At 44.3% G+C, this 21,446-nt stretch overlaps 1 protein-coding gene across 2 annotated transcripts in view; it reads left to right on the plus strand.

Annotated features, from left to right (window-relative positions):
* si:dkey-34e4.1 (carboxyl-terminal PDZ ligand of neuronal nitric oxide synthase protein) overlaps nt 1-21,193 on the plus strand; it is a 41,466-nt gene extending 20,273 nt beyond the window's left edge. For both annotated transcript variants that reach the window (XM_047045041.1, XM_047045042.1), the window contains exons 5-11: nt 98-206; nt 1,447-1,588; nt 1,706-1,857; nt 4,156-4,317; nt 5,399-5,603; nt 6,646-6,973; nt 17,347-21,193. In XM_047045041.1, coding sequence (XP_046900997.1) covers nt 98-206; nt 1,447-1,588; nt 1,706-1,857; nt 4,156-4,317; nt 5,399-5,603; nt 6,646-6,973; nt 17,347-17,908 — 1,660 coding nt within the window. In that variant the 3' untranslated portion in view covers nt 17,909-21,193. The remainder of the gene's footprint in view (nt 1-97; nt 207-1,446; nt 1,589-1,705; nt 1,858-4,155; nt 4,318-5,398; nt 5,604-6,645; nt 6,974-17,346) is intronic.
* Nucleotides 21,194-21,446: the final 253 nt, after the last annotated feature.

Raw genomic sequence — 21,446 nt, forward strand, 5'->3', positions numbered from 1 at the left:
CAAGACAGTGTGCATATTAGGTATCTGTCAGGTTCATTTGAAACTGAATTCATGTAAGCCAATTTCAACCGACATGGGTGATGTGTTTTTTTCCTAGGATTTTTTACGTATCGCACGATTCCCAGGACCTGAAGATATTCAGCTACATTGCCAGAGACGGTTCCAGCAACTCGTTCAGGTGCAACGTCTTCAAATCCAAGAAGAAAGTGAGAGGACACCAACCCACCTACATCATGCTTTACGCCAAAGACCGGAACTCAGTCTTTATTTACATTTACATTTATTCATTTAGCAGACGCTTTTATCCAAAGCGACTTCCAAGAGAGAGCTTTACAAAGTGCATAGGTCACTGATAATAACAACAAGATAGCCCCAAAGCATTGCGGGTAGCCAAATATGAAATAACATATGACTGAAATAACACCCATGATAACTCCCTGGGTCATATATTACAAGGCACTTAATTCACACATACGTAGGGCCATAGATAATACTGACCAAGTGACATCATGACCTGAACCACTGATGCTATTGCACTTCCGCCACTTTATATGCTCATCTGCAACATTGTATTTAATGTTCAATAAGATGTTTAGCATGTGTAAGTGCAGCCATCTAACCAAAGATGAAAACAGTATGAGATGGTGGGAAACAACTAATAAGGCACAGTGGTGTGATGAGTGGTGATAAGGGAGAATGGGTGGGGTGGGGCAATTGGTAGGCACGGGGTGGGGGCTAACTAAGTGGCGGTGTGTGCCTTCTACCAAGAAGTACAACCAAAAGATAAGTGCTAAGGGAAGAAACCATAAGAGCATGTAGTTAAGCAAGTTACAATTACACAACATGAATCTCTAAGTGCAAGTGTACCTGTAGGAAAGCAATAAAAATAGGATTAACTCAAATAGAATACAACAGTTTAAATCAGCTACCACTAACCAACAAGAGAAACAGTCTAAGCAAGAGTCATTATGATCCTTGAGGAAACTAGCATTGGGTTCAGCAAACCATTCCTAAGTACCGTTGTACTCCCGGAACAAGTGCGTCTTGAGCCTTCTCTTGAAGGTGGAGAGACAGTCTGTGTCTCTTATGGAGGTGGGGAGTTGATTGTACCACTGGAGGGCCAGGCAGTTTTATCTCTGTACTGTATGTCCCTACCACAACCTCATATAATTCCCTCTGAGTCTTTGTCTATGTCAGTGTCATTTTGCTGTCGAGTGTCTAACAGAGGCTAATGGGATGAAAATGTAGCACTCTTATTTTTGGCACTAACCTCTACTTTTCTGTCTCTTTTCAATCTTCTTCTTCCTCTCTCTCTCTCTCTCTCTCTCTCTCTCTCTCTCTCTCTCTCTCTCTCTCTCTCTCTCTCTCTTTGTCTCTGTCTCCATTCCGGTTTTTTATCTCTATTTCCATTTATCTTTAAAATTCATATCTCTCTCTGTCTCTCAGACTCAAGCCATGCGTATAGTGAGGACGGTCGGCCAAGCGTTCGAGGTGTGTCACAAGATAAGTCTGCAGTACGCCCAGCAGGACGACAATGGACAGGCGGACGGAGAGAGCGACAAGTCCTCAGAGGAGACTGCCACGGAGGGTGAGCGACCAACACTGGAAACACTGTCTACAAACACACACAGGCACTATTTATATTTGAGTTAAGGTTTTGCATTGTAATGCTCTGTGTGTGTGTGTGTGTGCCCCTTTCTCCCAGGTTGTCAGCTGACAGGAGCTGAGCGTGAAGAGGAGGGGGCCGTGGTGGCGGCGGAGCCCCCGGCAGGAGGGGCGCTGTGTGAGCAGGCAGTCAACGAGATCCTCCAGAGCCTGGCAGAACTGAATGTGGTCAAACCTGGACAAACCATCAGGGTGAGGCCTCACGCGCGCACACAAAGACGTGCACACAAGCGTGCAGTCCCTCACATGCAGGCATTCATAGCTAACACTCATACAAACACACTTTATCTATGATGGCTCAGCGACAATAGCAGGGAACGTTCTGTTCTATAATTCACATTAGCAGCTGGCCAGTGCGATGATAGCAGTGTCCGTGCTTAAACTGTTACATGAGCACTCTTCTGTTCTGTTTCTGCTCTTCTGCCTCTGTCTGCTGACACACTGTGTTCTGCTGACACACACTCCCCCACAAGCCTCCCTACGGAGTCAGTGTTGAATGTCTGAGATGAAATGAAGAGACAGAGGGAGAGAAGGTAGGAGAGGGGAGGATAAGAGATGGACGGACAGATGTAGGAGTGACCAGGAGGGAGAGAGAAAGTTACATTGTGTCAGTCCTGCCCCTTGGTACCTTCCTCTGCACTCCCGTGTCAGTCAGGTTCTAGAGAAGCATTACCCCTTCTAGAACATTCCCACTCAACGGCCAAATAAGGGGCCAGGATCTGTTCCTCAAGGAGATAAGAGGGATCAGAGGAGGAGGAACATGGAGGGAGAACCAGAACGTTCCTCGGGGCTATGAAGGGGGGGACACGTAATCCATACACATTTTTTTTGAATGCTTTCTTTGATTTTGGAGAGAAGCGTCAGTAATCCAGCTGAGTCAACCTAAACAGCTGTTCCATACTGATAAAAAGTGAATGGAGGGACAGAGAGAAAGGAACCAAGGGAAGTGTATAGACAGAAAGAAAAAAAAGGAAGGAATATTGAGATTGTGATCAAGATGGGATAGAGAGGGAAAGGAGGAGAAAAAGATAGCTTGATCATGGCAGAGAGTTAGAGATGGAGTGACTGAAGGTGAAATAATAGAAAGAGAGACAGGGGAAGTAGGATTTCCTCATGTGATCATGACACAGTGTGGGTGACAGGGTCAGAAACCCACCTTGCACCAAGTACTGATTGTACCCTTTTGGCAATGACACAGCAAATTAAATCCTGAAGAATGACACTTGGGAAAATGTCAAAAGATGTCAAGTAACATTGAGCGATTTGTTGCACCTTTGCACACAAAGATGACCAAAATACATACTTTCTCTTAAGACTATGGCACATGGCACCATGGCGATAGTAGCAAACATTATCTATATAATGTCTGTCAAATGTTTATAAAATATATATATATATATATATATATATATATACAAAATGTAAAAACCAAAACCTGTTTCCACCTATTGCTGTAAATATAATATAATACTGTAATTGAAATTTGTACCACAGCCTTTCGTTAAAAAAAAATCTCTAATTACCTTAGTGTTTCATAGTAAAAGGAAACCATCTTAGTGTATTGTTAGAGCTCCCTCCAGTGGTGGTATGTTGCTAGTTAGTAATTACACATTCACATCACCAGGGTTATTCCAGAAACACAGGCTCTTCATCCTTTCCTAAACCCTTCTCACACAGAGCACTAATCTCTCTCCCTCTAAGTGGCCCTGACACACACACATACACACTCCGTAAACTCATCTTGCTCTGAACGCTAGGATGTCATGAGATCCCTGTAGACATGCATACACATGCCCACACACTCAATTCTTCCCCCACGGACGACAGGAGAAGAAAAGGGAGAAAAGCTGCTTAAGAAAAGATGCCTGCCTCTCCCGCAATCATACTCAGCTGCCTGTAGAACTCACAGAACTGCCTGGAGAAACACAAAGACAAACACAGACACACACAGTCAAGCACAGACACACCAACACCAACACAGGCACATGCAAAAACCCAGACTGGTAAATGAAAGCACCTGGGATCTCCTCCCCTCCACTCCTCTCCTCTCTCCTCCTCTCCTCTTCTCTTTGCAAAACATACAGTATGTCGATGGAAGGAAAAAAAGATGGAGGGAGGAAAAGGAATGAGACACAGGGAGCATCAGTAGTAGAGAGATTGAAAAAAGGAGGAGAGACAGAGATTCACATCTACTTCTCTGTTAGGATCTCCTTCTCTCTCTCTTTGGCTGTCTGGTAGACAGACCATGACCTTCACCACGGTCATGGTGACAATGCTGTCCATGGCAAGTAGTTCATGACACACTCACACATACACACACTTTTGAACAGTCTGGTTCTCTCTCACACACAAATATGCACACATTCTCTCCCCCTCTCTTTCTCTGACACACTGGCAACAGCCCATTACACAGAAAGATCCCAGCGGGCAAATGTTCACGTCCACATTCCAGCTTCGTCTCGTTTTTGACATGTGTTTCCGTGTCCCCAGGACTTTGAGAGCGGCTCCCTGTACACGTTGACGTCCCAGGGCCTCTCTCCCAGAAGCCCCTGCGCTCCGTCCCTCGCCCCACGTGCCGCCCAGCACTACCTCCAGCTGCTCCAGCAGCAGCTCCAGCAACAGCAGCAACACACACAGGTGGCTGTGGCCCAGGTAAGACACGCAAATACAAGCAAGACTGACACCAAACTCACAACTTTGTCAATGTGCGCCCGTGCACACACACACATAAAACCTCAGTTGAGGGTTACCCAGCCCATCTGTTAGTAGTAGTTTGGTCCAGATGTCCACCCCAATGAGAGTCACTGGTCTGCATTTACATTTAGTTGTTTAGCTGACGCTCTTATCCAGAGAGACTTAAAGTAAGTACAGGGACATTCCCCAGAGGCAAGTAGGGTGAAGTGACGGACGGGAATCGAACCTGCAACCTTCTGATGCCTAGCCCGATTCCGTAACCACTCAACCACTCGCATGAGACCTTATTCAACTGAGACTCACACACAGACGCTGCGTGTTGGTACCTTTCCACCCACACACTCACTCGTAGCATGCTGTGTTTTATGTGAAAGAGGTCCGCCACACATGCAAAGTCCAGCAAACTTCATCGAGCCTCAGTCCAGCGCCTGTCTGCCAACCCTGCAACTTTGTGCATGACCACTAGGGGCCACTGTCTGCACAGAAATGGGGTGATGGACTCAAACACACACGCGCAGTGAGAGCTTAGTAAGGGCATATCCCAGCGCACTGGAGAACGACTTAATCAAGCCTGCTATTGTCACAGTAAAATTGGTTCTGCATGCGTCAACACAAACGCATATTTGTGTTTAGCATATAATTTCCGTAGCGACCGCGTTGCCCAGAGAATAATGTTCTTGCTCACTCAGTTAGTTATATACACAAACAAACTGGGCCCCCTCATTATTTTCAATTTCAGGTGGATCCAAGCAACGGAATTCGAAGCATTCAATTAGATTTTCCCCTCCTGGAGTCTTGAGGTCTCTGAGGGAGAGGGAGAGGGGAGACTGTAGCCTGTAATAGCAAATGGAATTCTTCATCCAGAAGAACTCACCCTGACATATAAACAAACAGAACTACCAGACTCAAAAAACGGTTTATGTCTCTGAACGATGGATTGCCTATATCTACGTAACACACACACACCCCAATGATACATTGAATCCAGCTCCCTTCTCCAGCAGGCCCCGTCTCTGACCCCTCCTCTCTCCCCCATCAGGTACAGCTCCTGAAGGATCAGATGGCTGCGGAGACGGCAGCCCGTATGGAGGCCCAGGCCCGGGTCCACCAGCTGCTGCTCCAGAACCGGGACCTGCTCCAGCACCTGGCCCTGCTGGTCCAGCAGCTCAAAGAGCTGGAGACCCCGGAACTCAGACAGACCCAGGGCCTGGAGCAGGGGGAGCGTGGGCACACTCAGTCACAGAGTAAGACAGTCAAAATATGTAATACACCAAATACGTACTAGAGCTCCATGTGTTGTAATTCAAAAGGAATAATGGCCAAGTGAATAGTAGGCAATTCTTCGACTCTGTCTTTGACCCTTTGGCCCTCTTTTAGGTTTACACTCCAACCGTGTTCCTGGAGAGCTATTTCAAACACCTTAACACATACAAAAGCATTAAACAGATTTTCGTTTGCGCTTGGCCTTCTGAGTTTAGGAAACAGCCAGACTCCATGATGATATTTAGGAAACCAGTAGAAAGAAATCAGACTGGACTTCATAGGAAAAACAGTTTTTTGCCGGTTTGATGACCAGAGGGGACCACACCCACAGTACACACTGCTGCTGTGTACACAACGCTCTGAAAACTGTCAACAACGACGACAACAAATTAGATCGCACACTGACTGACTCTGCCCCACAAGAAACTGGTACTGTCCAGCATGCACACACGCAGCAACTGTTAGAACATTGAGTACTGCCCACAGATCATGTAATGCTACATATGCTGTTGCTGGCTTAGTGTAGTGTGTGTGTGCTTGTGTGTGTGGACGGGTGTGTGTTTAATGCCAACTCTGATTGGGTTAGGTCTGGTTCCACAGGATGCTCTTCCAGATAATCTAAGACATGGTCCACTCACTGGCAGCTGCTGTCTCTTACCCCCCCCCCCCCCCGCCCCCCAGTTGGGGAAAGAGAAAGCAAAGGGAGGGAGAGCAATTGGGATGAAGACAAGATGAGAGGGTGGGATGGGGAGCATGAGAGAGGGAGGGATGTGAAGGGGGAGAATGAACGAAAGGATGAAGTGAGAGGGAGAGGGGGGTGAGGAGCTAGAGTAGAGAGATGAACTGACGCAGGGAAAGAAGAAATAAGGATTAGAAAACATGCTGACTTCAAGAGTTTGTGTGTGTCTGCGTGTTTGTGTGTGTGTGATTGGTGAGATAATTGTGTGGGTTTTCCAGTCATTCTTTTTGTCCTGTGGAATTGTTCCTAAATTGATTTAGGACACTTTTCTTTGTTTACTGTAGATGGCCAGGAGTCACCATGGAGCTCTGTTACCACGTCAACCAGATCTTTGTCCCTGAACCTTAAGAACCACTACAACTCAGACCAGCCAATCACCTCCACCCCCGCAGGCATGTTCAGAAACACCCCTCTCCAGATGGATGGTGCCGAGTCCTACCTCAACCTCTTCAACCTGGAAAATGGGACCAAACCGACTGGTGTTCAGAACGGGGGTGGGGATGCCCTCATCAGACCAGCCAATGGGAGAGCTGGGAGCAAGGGCAGCTCAGAAGTGACCTCCAATGAGGTGGTCCGGTTTGAATCACGTAACTCCGGAGCTTTGGATGAACGGTAAGAGACTCAGCCTGAACCTGCCGCTGTGTATAGCAATATAGGAGTTGACTGGTGGTTGCTGGCTGACTGTCCCTGTCAGAGACTGTACACTATGTCCGAGACAAAGAGACAGAAACAGGCCATGAAATGAATGTTTCTCGACTACAACGAGTTTGAGCCAGAACTGTCCCTCTCTCCCAGCTAGTGGGCATGTGGATAGAACTCTCTCTCCCTCTAATTCTAGTTTTTTTCCTTCTCTCTCTGACCGACTGTACGTCTGTCTACCTGTTTCGCTTTCTCTCTCTGACTGTCTCTCTTTCTCTGTCACCCTCTCTCACTATCCCCAACCCCCTTTCTCTGTCACCCTCTCTCACTATCCCCAACCCCCTTTCTCCTTTTCTCTCTCTTTCCCCCTCCCATCTTCTGAGGAGAGAAAAGGCCTAGTCAGCAGAACTAGCCTGGAATAAATGGATATGTGACTTTAATCGAGAGATTAGGAGGAGAGAGAGAGAGAAGACGGGTGAGAGAGGTGGGGGAAGACGGGAGGGGTGTGGGTGTCAAGTTCACACACTCTTCTCTATTTTAGATCATGGTGTTGCAAAAGGATTACTAATCAGCTAACTAACTAGTCAGCCAACAGACACAGTTAGACCGTGTGTATTCCTGTGGTTTCATTGGTCCAAATCCATTTGCCACCTTGAGCTTCATCTCTACCCTTATCTTGCTACATTCTCCTAGAGACAGGCACAAACACACTCCTCTGTCTGTTTCACCCTACTCCCATATACATACACAAATCCCCTTCCTCAAAGCATATCCATACTGTGCCAAACAGTATAATTAGCTCTTAATGGGGTTTTAATCTGCTCTTATCTTTTCCATCATGGAGCACATTAACCCTCGCCATTCTGCAAATGGACCTGTCTTTCTCCTTCCTCCAGGTTTCCCTCTGTTCTGCCAAGTCCTCTCTTTTGGTCTTCATTGTTCTCTACTTGTTTTTGTCTCCTTCTCTGGCTCTCACTTTCTCACTGTCTCTCTCTCTCTCACACACACACTCCCTTACTCTCTCTTTTTAGAATGACTCAAAGCCATAGATGCATAACTCTCTTTAGGCAGTGAGTGGTAAAGATGGTGGTCAGATGGCTGAGCAGTTAAGGTGTCGGGCTATTAATCAGAAGGATGCCGTTTTGATTCCCGGCTGTGGCAAATTATGTTGTGTCCTTGGGCAAGGCTCTTCACCCTACTTGCCTTGGGGAGAATGTTACATACTGTAAGTCGCTCTGCATAAGAGCGTCTGCTAAATGACTAAATGTAAATGTATGGTAAAGCTGATTACCAAACATGCTGTGGGGAGTAAAGAGTTCTGAATGGATGTAAATCCATATGTGTAAATACGAACATTGTCTAATTGTGTGTGTGTGTGTCCTCCATGCAGTCTCTGAAAACTAGTGGTCGACTGGAGCTTGTGTCCCACTAACCCCCCCTGCTGCCCTGCACACATAATCTGTAACCATACTCTCATACACATGAAGCTAAAATAAAGGCCTGTTTGTCATGCAGGGGAAACACACACACCCACACGCATAGACTGAGAGGAAACTTCAAACTAGTCCTTAAGCAGTGTCTGACCATGAGTTTCCCGGTTTACATGAGTCCCAGCTGGGATAGGAGTGAGTGGGGGCGTGGGGATGGGACATGCGGAGAATAGGGGTGGAAGTAGAGAGGGGGAGGTGACTAGGGGGTAGAGGCAAGAAGACTGGTGTTGTGGTAGAGTAAGGAGGGAGAAGAGGGAAAGTAGAGTTGAATGTAGAATGTCAATTTATCTTTCCTCACTTTGTAAACAGAGATCTGGTCTCCTTTCTACCCTTCTTCCTCGCTTTCTTACACATGTTTCTGCTTTTGTCTGTCTGTCCATCTATCCATCCAACTATATCTATATAGTAGTACTATAACTATCTATTTATCTATATGTATAGATACTGTATATATACTGTATGTATGTACAGTACATCTGTCTGTCTGTCTGTCTGGCTGGCTATTTAACGCTTTCTTAGGCACTCATCCTTCACTCTTCATTCTCTTCATCTTTCTTCCTGCATCCATCATCTCTTTCTAAACCGTTTCTCAAAAAAGATGACCAGACTACCAGGTTTATGAGTTTCACTGTCCAAACAATGTTGCCTCCCTTTGTCATCACCCTTTCCCATCACCCTTTCTTTACTCAGTTTATTATCTCGCATCTCTCCATCTGTCCTTCCTCTCTCGCCCCACCCCCCCCCTCTTGGAGTGACAGCAGGGCTATGTAAATGACGATATTTTCCTTTGATACCCATGGTCTTCTTCACACGCCCAGCTCTGCTAATGAAACTGGGCGAAACTGGACAGTTTATTATTACTTCACAGATTAGACTCTGCACTGATACACACACACCTTCATGCACCAGACAAATAGCAGTGTCAGGCAAATTTATAGAAAGGAAAGGTTGAATCTTGTCAAAACAGTTGTCCCCCCCACCTCTCCTCCACTAGCTCTCCCCCTCCCCCATACCTGACACAGTAATTCTTCCATGACCTGTCACTCTTTCCCATGCTGGAAGGCAGATTTTAACACTTCCTTTTGCTTATTTTTTGTCAGGATTTCCCAAGCCAATCAATATCCCCAGGCTGAGTGGCCCTCTATGTTTTCACAGCCCCCACTCCACCACCTCTCCCCACCAACCTTACACATACACAAACATACAACCCCTTCTGTCAGACACCGCTCCCTATACTCACACACACCTCCCCTGTCACCCCCCCCCCACACACACACACACACACACAGACTCTCAAACTCCCCTCCGCTCTCTCTCGGTAATCTTGGTACTTGTCTCACAGTAGAAGAAATAATTTATTCTACTGCTTTAGTTCAATACTAAATACGGAAAACCCACTCTCACACACATTCACGTTCACAAACACAGGTAAATCACCATCTGTACCATCTAGGAATCTTCTCACACATACCATTCAGGGTTTATTTCACACACTTCACACTTATGTCCTTCACTGTAAGGTCTAGACAGCACACATACACACATACCAGCTGATAGAGCCGTAGAAGGGCCTTTTCCCTCAAACTTACATTCACTTAGCACCTTGCCTACAGTCTGACACTCCCATAAATGTGCTACTACAACAGACACACAAAGATCTGTGCGTCTGTTGACACACGGATCAAATAAGCAAATGCTCTACAGCCATGTATTTTCTTCACTCTTTCTTAGAGCCCGACCGATATATCGGCGGGCCGATATTATCGGCGGATACTAGGCACTTTCCAAACTATCGGTATCGGCATTTATAATGGACGATAAAAAATATATATATATATTTCTCTTTTTTTTCTTTTTTTGTTTGTTGTGTTCCTCTGTTCTGTTGTGCAAATAAAACAAACTAGTTTATTTTTAAACGGCATTATCATATTATTTTAGTGGGGACTCATTAATAATAACAGGAGTCAGATGGCTGAGCGGTTAGGGAATTGGGCCATTAATCAGAAAGTTGCCAGTTCGATTTCCGGCCAGGCCAAATGACGTTGTGTCCTTGGGCAATGCACTCCACCCTACTTGCCTCGGGGGAATGTCCCTGTACTTACTGTAAGTCGCTCTGGATAAGAGCGTCTGTAAAAAATGACTAAATGTAAACTTAAAATAACTAATGTTGGGGAAATTTGTTTTGTCATGCATTTCTGGACAAAATTTTGTTTTAAATCTGAGTAAAAATATATATATATACAGTGCCCTCCAAAAGTATTGGAACAGTGAGGCGAATTCCTTTATTTTTGCTGTAGACTGAAAACATTTGGGCTTGACATCAAATAATGAACGTGAGACCAGAGATCAACGTTTCAGCTTTTATTTCCAGGTATTTACATCAGGATCTGATGCACAACTAAGAAAATATCACATTTTGTTTGAATCCACCCATTTGTCATGTGATCAAAAGTATTGGAACAAATATACTTGAAACATATTTAAGTGAATAAGACTTAATATTTAGTTGCAAATCCTTTGCTTTCAATAACTGCAGCAAGTCTGTGACCCATTGACGTCACCAAACTTTTGCATTCTTCCTTTTTGATGCTTTCCCAGGCTTTCACTGCAGCCTCTTTCAGTTGTTGTTTGTTTTGTGGGGTTCCTCCCTTCAGTCTCCTCTTAAGCAGGTAAAATGCATGCTCTATAGGGTTTAAGTCTGGAGATTGACTTGGCCAGTCTAATACCTTCCATTTCTTGCCCCTGATGAACTCCTTTGTTGTTATGGCAGTGTGTTTTGGGTCGTTATCTTGCTGCATGATGAAGGCTCTGCCAATCAGTTTGGTTGCATCTTTCCTTAAATTGGCAGACAAAATGTTTCTGTAGACTTCCGAGTTCATTTTGCTGCTGCCATCATGTGTTACATCCTCAATGAAGATTAATGAGCCCGTCCCAGAAGAAGCCATGCAAGCCCAAGCCATGACATTACCTCCACCGTGTTTCACAGATGAGCTTGTGTGTTTGGGATCATGAGCAGTTCCTTTCTTTCTCCAAACTTTAGCCTTTCCATCACTTTGGTAAAAGTTAATCTTTGTCTCATCAGTCCATAAAACTTTGTCCCAGAATTTTTGAGGTTCATCTCTGTACTTTTTGGCAAATTCCAGCCTGGCCTTCCTATTCTTCTTGCTAATGAGTGGTTTGCATCTTCTGGTGTAGCCCTTGTACTTTTGTTCATGAAGTCTTCTGCGAACAGTAGATAGTGATACCTTCACTCCTGCCATCTGGAGGTTGTTGCTGATCTCACTAACAGTTGTTTTAGGGTCTTTCTTTACAGCTCTTACAATGTTTCTGTCATCAACTGCTGATGTTTTCCTTGGTCTACCTGTTCGACGTCTGTTACTTAGTACACCAGTAGTTTTCTTCTTCTTCAGGACATTCCAAATGGTTGTACTGGCTATGGCCAATGTTTCTGCAATGGCTCTGATTGATTTTCCATCTTCTCTAAGACTCACAATTGCTTGTTTTTCACCCAAAGACAGCGCTCTGGTTTTCATGTTGTTTTCACCTCTGAATACAGTCTGCATAGACAAAACCTATCTTACCCAATCTGAACCTGAGTGTAGACATTCAGTGGTATTTATTGATTGAATAATGTATGTAATAGGACACACCTGGGCAACAAAACACACCTGTCAGTCACATGTTCCAATACTTTTGCTCACGTGACAAATGGGTGGGTTCGAACAAAAAGGTGATATTTTCTAATTTGTGCATCAGATCCTGATGTAAATACCTGGAAATAAAAGCTGAAACGTTGATCTCTGGTTTCACATTCATCGTTTGATGTCAAGCCCAAATGTTTTCAGTCTACAGCAAAAATAAAGGAATTGGCCTCACTGTTCCAATACTTTTGGAGGGCACTGTATATATATCTGCCGATACATATCGGAACATCAGATTTTTTAAACACCAAATATTTCTATTGGTATCAGCCTTAAAAATCCTTTATCGGTCGGGCTCTACTCTCTCTCTTTCTCTCTCCTCCTCCCCCTCTGCCTCTCTGTATCTCTCTCTTCTAACCTTTCAAGTCCACGCTTGACATTTCTTGTCCCCAACTGGAAGACATTTTGATTTCAGAGCAGGGAATGACAGGGAAATGAAGGGTCTGATTACTTTGAAAGGTGCATATACCGTTTACCTGTAACCTTGAGCGCTAAATGCTCAATTACATATATCTCTGACGTGGGTGACAATCCTTTGAGGCCTCAAGTTTCCTAGTTCAATATGTCTATGAACAGTTAATAGCCTTATCAATCCAGATAGCTCGATGTATTCACTGCCTAGGTGTGTGAGAGATACATATGAGGAGAACACGTAACTTTAAATGCAAAATTATAGTTTATTATCTAAATAGTAAGATAATCAACACGTAACAATTATGAAAAAAAATCTGGACAAAAACATACCTTCAGAGAAATCATTAACAAAGGCAGTTTCATTAAATGAAACTAGGCACCTAACGCACCAGAGTTTGTATAATAAACACTTGAAGTGATTGGTTTAGCTTCTCCTAATATACACTCAACCAGCATACTAAAGTAGGGACATTGGCTATATGAAAGACTGATTGCATGCAAGAACGCATACAAATTCAAATTGGACCATCACCAGTTTGCTTTGTGGCTGCAGCAGCTAAACATGACGCCTTTGGGAGATACAGATACATTTGGGTATGCTGCATGCACAAATTATGCAAAAACTGTAAAGTATAAATACACGACTGAAAACAATATTAACACCTAATTCGTAAAATAAGAAATAAAAGCATATCAAACATGCCACTAAAAGCTGTTTACAACTATACATATATTTGAACACAACCTTTTATGATAATTTCAGTCTTCCTCAGTTCACATTCCTCTTCACCTGTTGAGACCACCCTTCAAGTGGTGTGTGCTGAAAGGTGTGAATGTCATGTAACATTTTTATTGAATGACTGTCCCAGACGAATGTCTGAGTGAACAGTGACATAGGGGTTCGATTATTCAGGTCTCTCCCAATACAGCCCTACAGAGTGATGCTGTTCAGATACCTTTACAGGGGTCTGTTTTCAAGTGGATTTACACACTGTTCCACTGCTCAAATGAACCAGGTTCTAGAGAGGAGTCCTCTCTCACAGGCCCTCTATCTGAGCTTCCAAAAATGCCAGGAAGGTCCAGGAAGTCAAACTTGTTTAACAGATTTTTAGGAAGTTATTGTCCACTGATGCACAGTTGTGCTTGTAGCCGAATTTGTACTCTATATTAATTGTACAAACATATACCTCACTGCATGAATGGGGAGTTTTACATCTCTGGTAGTATTTATTGATGGTAATTTGGTTTTATACCCATAGTTTAATAGCGGCAGAATAGCTTGATGCTTAATAGCATTAGCCTAGCATGGCAGTTAGCCACCTAGACACATACTCTTTTGCTTGATCTTCTGTTGTCTCACACCTCTACATGGGGTTTTTGTGGGCCACCTGCAGATAACTCATCAGGTCGGAGCTCCAGAACTTTGTACCCCTGACAGGAGGTAGCCCCAACAACATATAATCCCCTAATCATGGACTGACAGGCCTCATCGCCACAGTTACCCAGCAAGATACCCAATCCAGAGCCACCTGTCCAGTGAAGATTTGCATACTATTCAGATTTGTTTCCCTCCCTAACGTGACATTAGGCAGCTTCATGTGAACTACGGGATGCAGCAATGTCTGTCTATCAGTGAGTCTGTTTGTTTGTGTCTGTCAATTGTATCAGAATCACCCTTTGTCTGTGTTTATGTCCGTTTGCCTGACTGACGGACACTGGCGGACTCCGGCTCTATTAGGAGATGGATTCTCTCTAGCCAGACATTATCAAACGCTGCAGATTAAACCACTGTAATGGATTTGCTATTGATCCTTTTCTCTGCTCTCTTGTCTCTTTCCTGTGTCTATGAGTAAAGAAAACTTGGTGTGTTGTTTGTTTGCTTGGTGGAGGGTCGAGAGATTGGGCCTGAGATCGATTTGTCGATAAGTTATTGTTTTTGAGTGGCAGTTGTTTTGTGGCCATAAGACCTCATGCACGCAGCTATGACAGACCTTAGTTCCCTCAGCCTTATCCACTAAACTGATGGGGTCTTCCTCTGCGTCAGATATTCCAGGTGACGCTGGGACGTATGGGCTGGTCCTGAGTGTGTAGCTAATTATTTCCAACAGAAGAGAAAGAGGGGAGAGAAGACAATGACTATTTATGGTGTGAAAGAGGGGAGAGTGAAAGAAGGGATAGCGAGGGGGATGATAAAAGAGAGAAAAAGAGAGGGGAGAGATACTAGGAGGAGGGGGAGAAAGAGGACCTTTAAGAGAGATGAGAGAGCGTGGGAAAGAGAGACAAGTACCAATTCCGCATCTTTTAGCCTGATTGTTCCCTTTTCTCGGCACAGGTGCGAGGACCCTCCTTTGTTGCTTTTCCTCTTCCTCATCTAACCACGCCCTCATCCCTCCATCCCCTTATCCTTCTATCCACCCTAACATTGTCATACCTTTCTTCTCTTCTACCTCTGCCCTGCTCTTTTTCTCCTCTGCACCTGCCAGACCATCCCCGCTCAACCTATTCCCACTCCCCCTCCCCTCCTCTTCTTCAACCCTCCTCTCCTCCTCCTTTGCTCCACCTCTCTCTGGATGTGAGTATACAGTTCAGTTATGTGGCATGTTGGATCAATGTCTGTGGAGAAAGCATGAGGGCAGAGCTTGTGCGTGTCTGTGTGTGTGTTTGTGTGACTGGGACACAACTCTCAAAACACTAATGTGCACGTTTGCTCTGTGTGATGATAGTTTTGTCTTATCTGGTGTGTAATTACTGATGAAAACATTGTTTGCTTGTGTGTTTTTGTCTTATATTTTTGCTTAAAATTTAACAATATGTCTATAAATGAAAAAGGTCAGAGATATGTGTATGTGCGCGTGTGTGTGTTTGTCAGCTCAATAAGATGTGGAATGTTTGCACTGCTGCCAAAGTGGTTCCATTATCTAGAAAATTACCCTGCTAGCTAGTCGAGCCATTCTGTCTTTCTCTCTCTCTCTCACTCTCTCTCTCTCTCTCTCTCTCTCTCTCTCTCTATATATATATATATATATATATATATATATATATATATATATATATATATATATATATATATATCTCCCTCTCTCTCTCGGTTTTTGTGCAGTCAGGTAATCAATCAGTCTGGTATTCCAGGTTTCTATAGGGAGGTAGTCAGGGCTGAACAAAACTCAAGGGGGCCTGCCTGACAGACAGACAGACAGACAGATAGGTGGACGGACATACAGATAAGCAAAAAAGGATGCAAAGGGAATAATAGAGTGTGTGTGTGTGTGTGTGTGTGCAAGCTGTGTGTATTTATGTACCAGTGAGGACCTGTCTACATGACAGCCGTCTCCAGGGTGTTTGTTTGAGGGTAATGTGTGTTCTGTATGGCTGAGTCATGCTAAATCTTTTCTCCCCCCAGGCAGGGTAGAACCCTCATGGCAAGAGTTACAGACCACACTTATGACTGTCACCTCACTAAATTACTGTGTGTGTGTGTTGTGTGTGTTGCTCTCTCACTCTATACCCCCCCCCCCCATGCCATGAAGACGTGTCATGAATCAGAGAGGAGGATGGGGGAAGGGTGGTGTGATAGAGAAAGAGAGGGAAACAGGTTGGACTGCACTGACACAGAGAGATGGAGAGGACAGGATGAGAGGCAGGGAGAAAGCGAAAGACAGAATGAAGGGAGGAAGAAATAAGGCAATAGGTTGGTTGCGTAAAATAACTAGAGAGATAGAGAGAAGGGGGGAGAGGGAGAGAGTAAGGGGTGTCAGTTATGTGACAGAAGACAGGAATGCTGACTCAAACGTATGGAAATAACACTGGAGCCGAGAGAAGCTGGGAAACAACCTAACACTATTATCTGGTTCAAGAATACATACATACACACACATAAACATACACAGTCACCTATACAACTAAATTACAGCAGCACACTATCATGTCACCTAACCACATTGTATGGCAGGAAGGCACAGCCTCCCTTCCTAATGTAGGAGCCATTTACAGCTTAGTTCGTTAAAGCAACCAGACTCAGGCCAGCCACAGGCTAGACTTCACCAGATAATCATATGGGAGGATCCCATGTCTGTGTGTGTGAATGTGTGTGTAATGGACTTTGTGTGGTAGAAGCAGGAAGACTGCATTGCAGCTATTTATAGCACGTGTGTTGTTGGTGTCGATGGAGTCGGGGAAAGCCTGCAGCTCTCTCTTCTCCGTTTCCCTCCCTTTCTTTTCCTCCTTCTTTCATTTCCCCCTCTCTCCCAACAGGGGAGCTGTGGGACCGAGATAAGCACCCAGGCAGCCCTGAAAACATTGCACACACACATTTACACACATACACTAACACACATACCTACGTCAGAACGCTCTCTCTTGCACACTCTCACACACACGGCTTACCTAACAATGCATTGGATTTCAAAAGTGGAAATTAGAGAAGAGAGGCTTATTTTCTTCACGGTCATGATGCTTCTAGCTTTAGTGAACCCTCTCAAATACTTACATGAAGACCCTCACTGCACTGTCTAGCCCCAGTGCACTGGTTTCTTCCATTTTGCATTGATACGGTTGAGTTCCTGTCCTTATTATTTGAGTACAGGAATTATTTTGTTATTTGATTCCAGAAAGAGGATACATATTTAAGAATGTTTGGTTGGTGAGGTACATTGCATAGAGTTATTTGAATGTATGAGTGCAGTAGAATCTGTTTTTATAGGTTATTGATATGAGATTTATTTCCTTGCTGTCCGGTTGCCAGGTTCACTCAAATCATCCCCAAATTGGATCCCCCACCACCAGCACTGAACAGGAAGCGAGCAAGCAGAACCCTCTCTCCAGGGTCGGAGGTCACAGCCACGCCCCTGACAACACCCGTGGAGGCCCCCAGCCGGAGCAGCAGCCAATCGTTTCCTGATGGGACGCCGTGCTCGCTGTCTTCCGCCGACTTCCACTCCCTCAGCAACGGCGGCGAGGGCGGAGAGAGCAGCTCGTGCTCCACTAGCGAGGACTCTGGAGTCCGTTCTGACACCAAGTCTCTCCTCTCGCCCCTCCATGACGAGGACGAAGACTTATTTGGAGACCGCAGGACCTTCCTGACGGCCTCCAGCTGTTGTGGTAGCCCCTTAGAGGACGGGACGGATCTGGCGCCCCTGTCCTCCTTTGGCCCGGTACCCCCAACCCCACTCACATACTCTGACAGCAATCAACACACACTGCCCTTCTCTTCCCCCGCCAACGAAACCTGTCTCCACATTAGCTTCTCCGAGGATGAGCTGCTGGACAGCAGCCCCGAGGACTCCAGCGTCCCCCAGCGGAGCTAGAAACAGCAGGTCGGGGAGCGTACCACAGCCCAGGCTTTAATCTTGGCCTCTGAAGACTCAGCCAATTGCAACACATGATAGACATTACACTTTACAATCAGCTCCATATGAGCGTCGATAGCTCTGAGAAGCAATAATGTAGTTTGTAAGGCCCCAGGTGCACGATGAGATTTCAGGACATTTGCTGAACTTACTCTGTCCACACGAGCCACACACGAGACAGACTTACACTGAAAGTACATGCTCACATTCACCGGAAATCCGAAGAAAATAATACGTTGTATAAATTATTGACATATAGAAAAATCATAGTATTTTTATATAGAGAAGAATGACCTGGGGTTTTTCAGTAGTTGAAGAAGGTCAGATGGAGATTCAATGTAGCAGGTCTTGCACTGTTTATGTAGCCAAGTGTCAAGGAGAGTTCACTACATTATTTTTGCTAGTTAGAGACTGATGTTATTTACATGACGCACACACATTGACAAGGTATATCAATCGAGCGCATTGTCAGTATGTTGCGGTAGTAGTTGGGTGGGTGTATGATTTGCTGTTGAGGAAGCTGCTCTTTCTTGTGATGGCCATCAGAGCATAGCATAAAGAATGGAAACAGGATGTGAAAGAAAGGAAAGGGGAAGAGACAAAAACATGACTGAGCTTAGCTGAACTTTGCTGTGAGCTTTTGTGTATTGGCATGCACAGTATGGTGTGAGTGAATGGACGTGTATACATGTGCACAGCCAAGTCAGAAAAGTTGATTACGTATGTGTAACGTACAGTGATTTAACGAGTAACAAAACTTTGTTAACTTTGTCTTCTGGTTAGCATTGCACAGTACTGTTTGAGTGGGTTTCATCTTAGGAGATAAACATTGCCATGATTAAGGGTATTTGAAATTATGAAACAGCTCCTTGTCTTTAAATAAACAAATGAGGAGTACGAGGGGGAGTGCGTGTTGGTGAGTGAAGTACTGTAGTTTTCAAGCATATTTGAGAATATGGAGAGCTCCTTGTCCGGATCAGTACAAGAGGTTGAGGTTAAACTGGAGATGGTATACATCAGAATCAGAAATCCAGTCTTTGTCCAGCAGCCAGAACAATGATAACCTATAGATGACATTGCACATCCTCTAATGACAGTATTTGCACATGAAAGGGCAAGAACATAGATGTTTTCAATTGCATCCGTGACAGGGAGGAGTTGAATTATGAAGAGACCTCAGGTTTGTAAAGGAGAGCCACCCAGTCGCAGCAGATAACAAAGAGAGAAGATAAGGCTAAGGATGATGGCAGGCTGAGGAGAGAAGACAAACCACCGTTAAGGACCCTTAAGATTCCTCCGTTATTGTAGCCAGCTAGCAGACTAGGCTCTCGGGTGAGAGTGAGATGGAGTATGTTTGTTTATTTGGAAGGTGGTAGAGTGAGTGAGTGTGTGAGTGAGAGAAAAAAAGAAGTGTGTCAACCCTACTAGCGAAAGGCCTTGGGACATCACTTTTATGCACATTCATTGTGTGTGTATGTGTGTCTTCTTGCACTCCAAAAAAGAAAATACATTATAAACCAGAAAGTGGCTCTGTAGACCAGAGAAAAAACAAGGGAAGAAAGGAGGTGAAGGTGATAATCAAGGAGGGTAAGGAGAGTGGGAGTGTTGCGAGAGGAGAGGTGGCATGCTACAGGTGTTTACCACTGATTGGTTCATTAGAGATGCAGTTGAAGGGAGGTAGTCACTGCAGTAAAAAGAGAGCAGCTTTCCTTAACAGCACATAACAGATGGTGATGAGACACACAGCAATAATACTGTGATGAATTACAGAAAGAGCTTAATAAAGTTGTAGGTGATCAAGGCATTCTTTCTCCTGAGTTTTTGATTCTGTATCTCTGGATTTTTCTGAGTACGCCCACCTACTGTATTTTTCAGAAAATAAGACACATTTTTTATAAACCGCACCCCATCAGAATGGGAGCTTTGTGTTTGTAAATCTGAGAATAAACCGCACTGGAATATATGCCGCACTTGATACGGGAACGATACCAAGCAGTGCACGAGTATGCGATCTTACAGCATGCCGTTGTGTAACACACTTAGAAAACAAAAGTAAGTGCGTAAAGTATGTTTTCTATTTTCCCGGGAATTAACTAATATATGAATTTAGACTCGTGAGTTATAAATATTTCCGACGGTCCCCAAAGCATAAGTTATTTTTCCGAAACGGAAGCAATGCTACTACCATGCTAGTGTTACTTGTTAGCCTTCTCGTTAGTACACTTTGAAGCCATACATAAGCGTTTGTGGCATAATCTTTGTCCATCTGAAAATATTCAGTTGGAATGTTCGCATAGGCATATGCGACTTACGCTGTGAGACCCGCATTCAAACGATCACATAGGTACTATGTGCGACGCTACTCCTAAACGGGTTAAATGGCATTCACGAAAAAAAAAATTCTAATGTTTGTTATAAAAACGTGCAAGCCGCATCGAAATAAAAATTATTTAAAATACCTATAAATCGCGGCTTTATTTCCGAAAAATACGGTAATGGTCAGTAATGCAGTAGGTGTGTGTCTCTCTCTTTCTCTCCCCTCTCTGGAGAGGTAGTCTCCATCTGAGCCTGTTCAATACCAGACATCACCTGATCTCATCTGTCTGACATTTATGCTGCGGCACACTCATTCTCAGTCCTGTAGAGATTGACTCAAACACACATGCATTTAGAATCCTGGGTTTCAAACCGTTTGTACATAACTACATCTATACTCAAAACTTCAAATCAAAATGACAGTTTTGTTCTGGGTTAGTTTTGGGTGCTCACAAGCTAAAAAGAATGCCCTTCGAGCCACAAGTCTTATGGTTCACGCTCCTTGGAGTACTACAGCTACACCAGAAGAGTTTTCAGATTAATTAGATCTACAGAGCTCCATGACTGACACTGGTAAGTAGTCTTTACCGTAGAGATCTACCATCACTTTTCTGGGAAGGCTTTCCAATATACTTTGGAATATTAATGCAGGATTTGCTTCTACTCTGCCACAGGAATCTGTGCAGGTCAGTTAAGTTTTTCCAAACCGGTCAAAGCATTTCTGTATAAAACTCGCTTTTTTCATTGGATTATTATCAAGCGAATTCACAATGTAGGCTGTTTTAATAGTTTGGGGTTAGAGCCCTCTGTTCTGCAAGGTCTCAGTGTTTCCCTCACATAAACAAATTTGTGGCGGTGTGCCACAGAATCAACACCGGCCGCCACATATTTTGTTTCGTAAAAAAAATTGTTTAACACTATTTAGGTAAAAACACACAGGGTATTCGTTCAGTTGCATTTCCTTTCCCTGCTCTCCCTCCGTCTCTGTGTCACTTACGCGTTTTTCTCACATATGCACAGTCACAACGTCAACACACGTTAGCAACCAATTATTTGTTTGTAAACATTCGGGATGCGCGCGCAATGTGGTTGCAGAAAACCGGGAAAGGATAGCATTTTAAATGGCAAAAGGACAACACGGATTATACAAATAGTTAGATAAAAAAATACCAAAAAAGTC

The sequence above is a fragment of the Hypomesus transpacificus genome, chromosome 22 (assembly GCF_021917145.1).
Source record: "Hypomesus transpacificus isolate Combined female chromosome 22, fHypTra1, whole genome shotgun sequence".
Lineage (NCBI taxonomy): Eukaryota > Metazoa > Chordata > Actinopteri > Osmeriformes > Osmeridae > Hypomesus > Hypomesus transpacificus.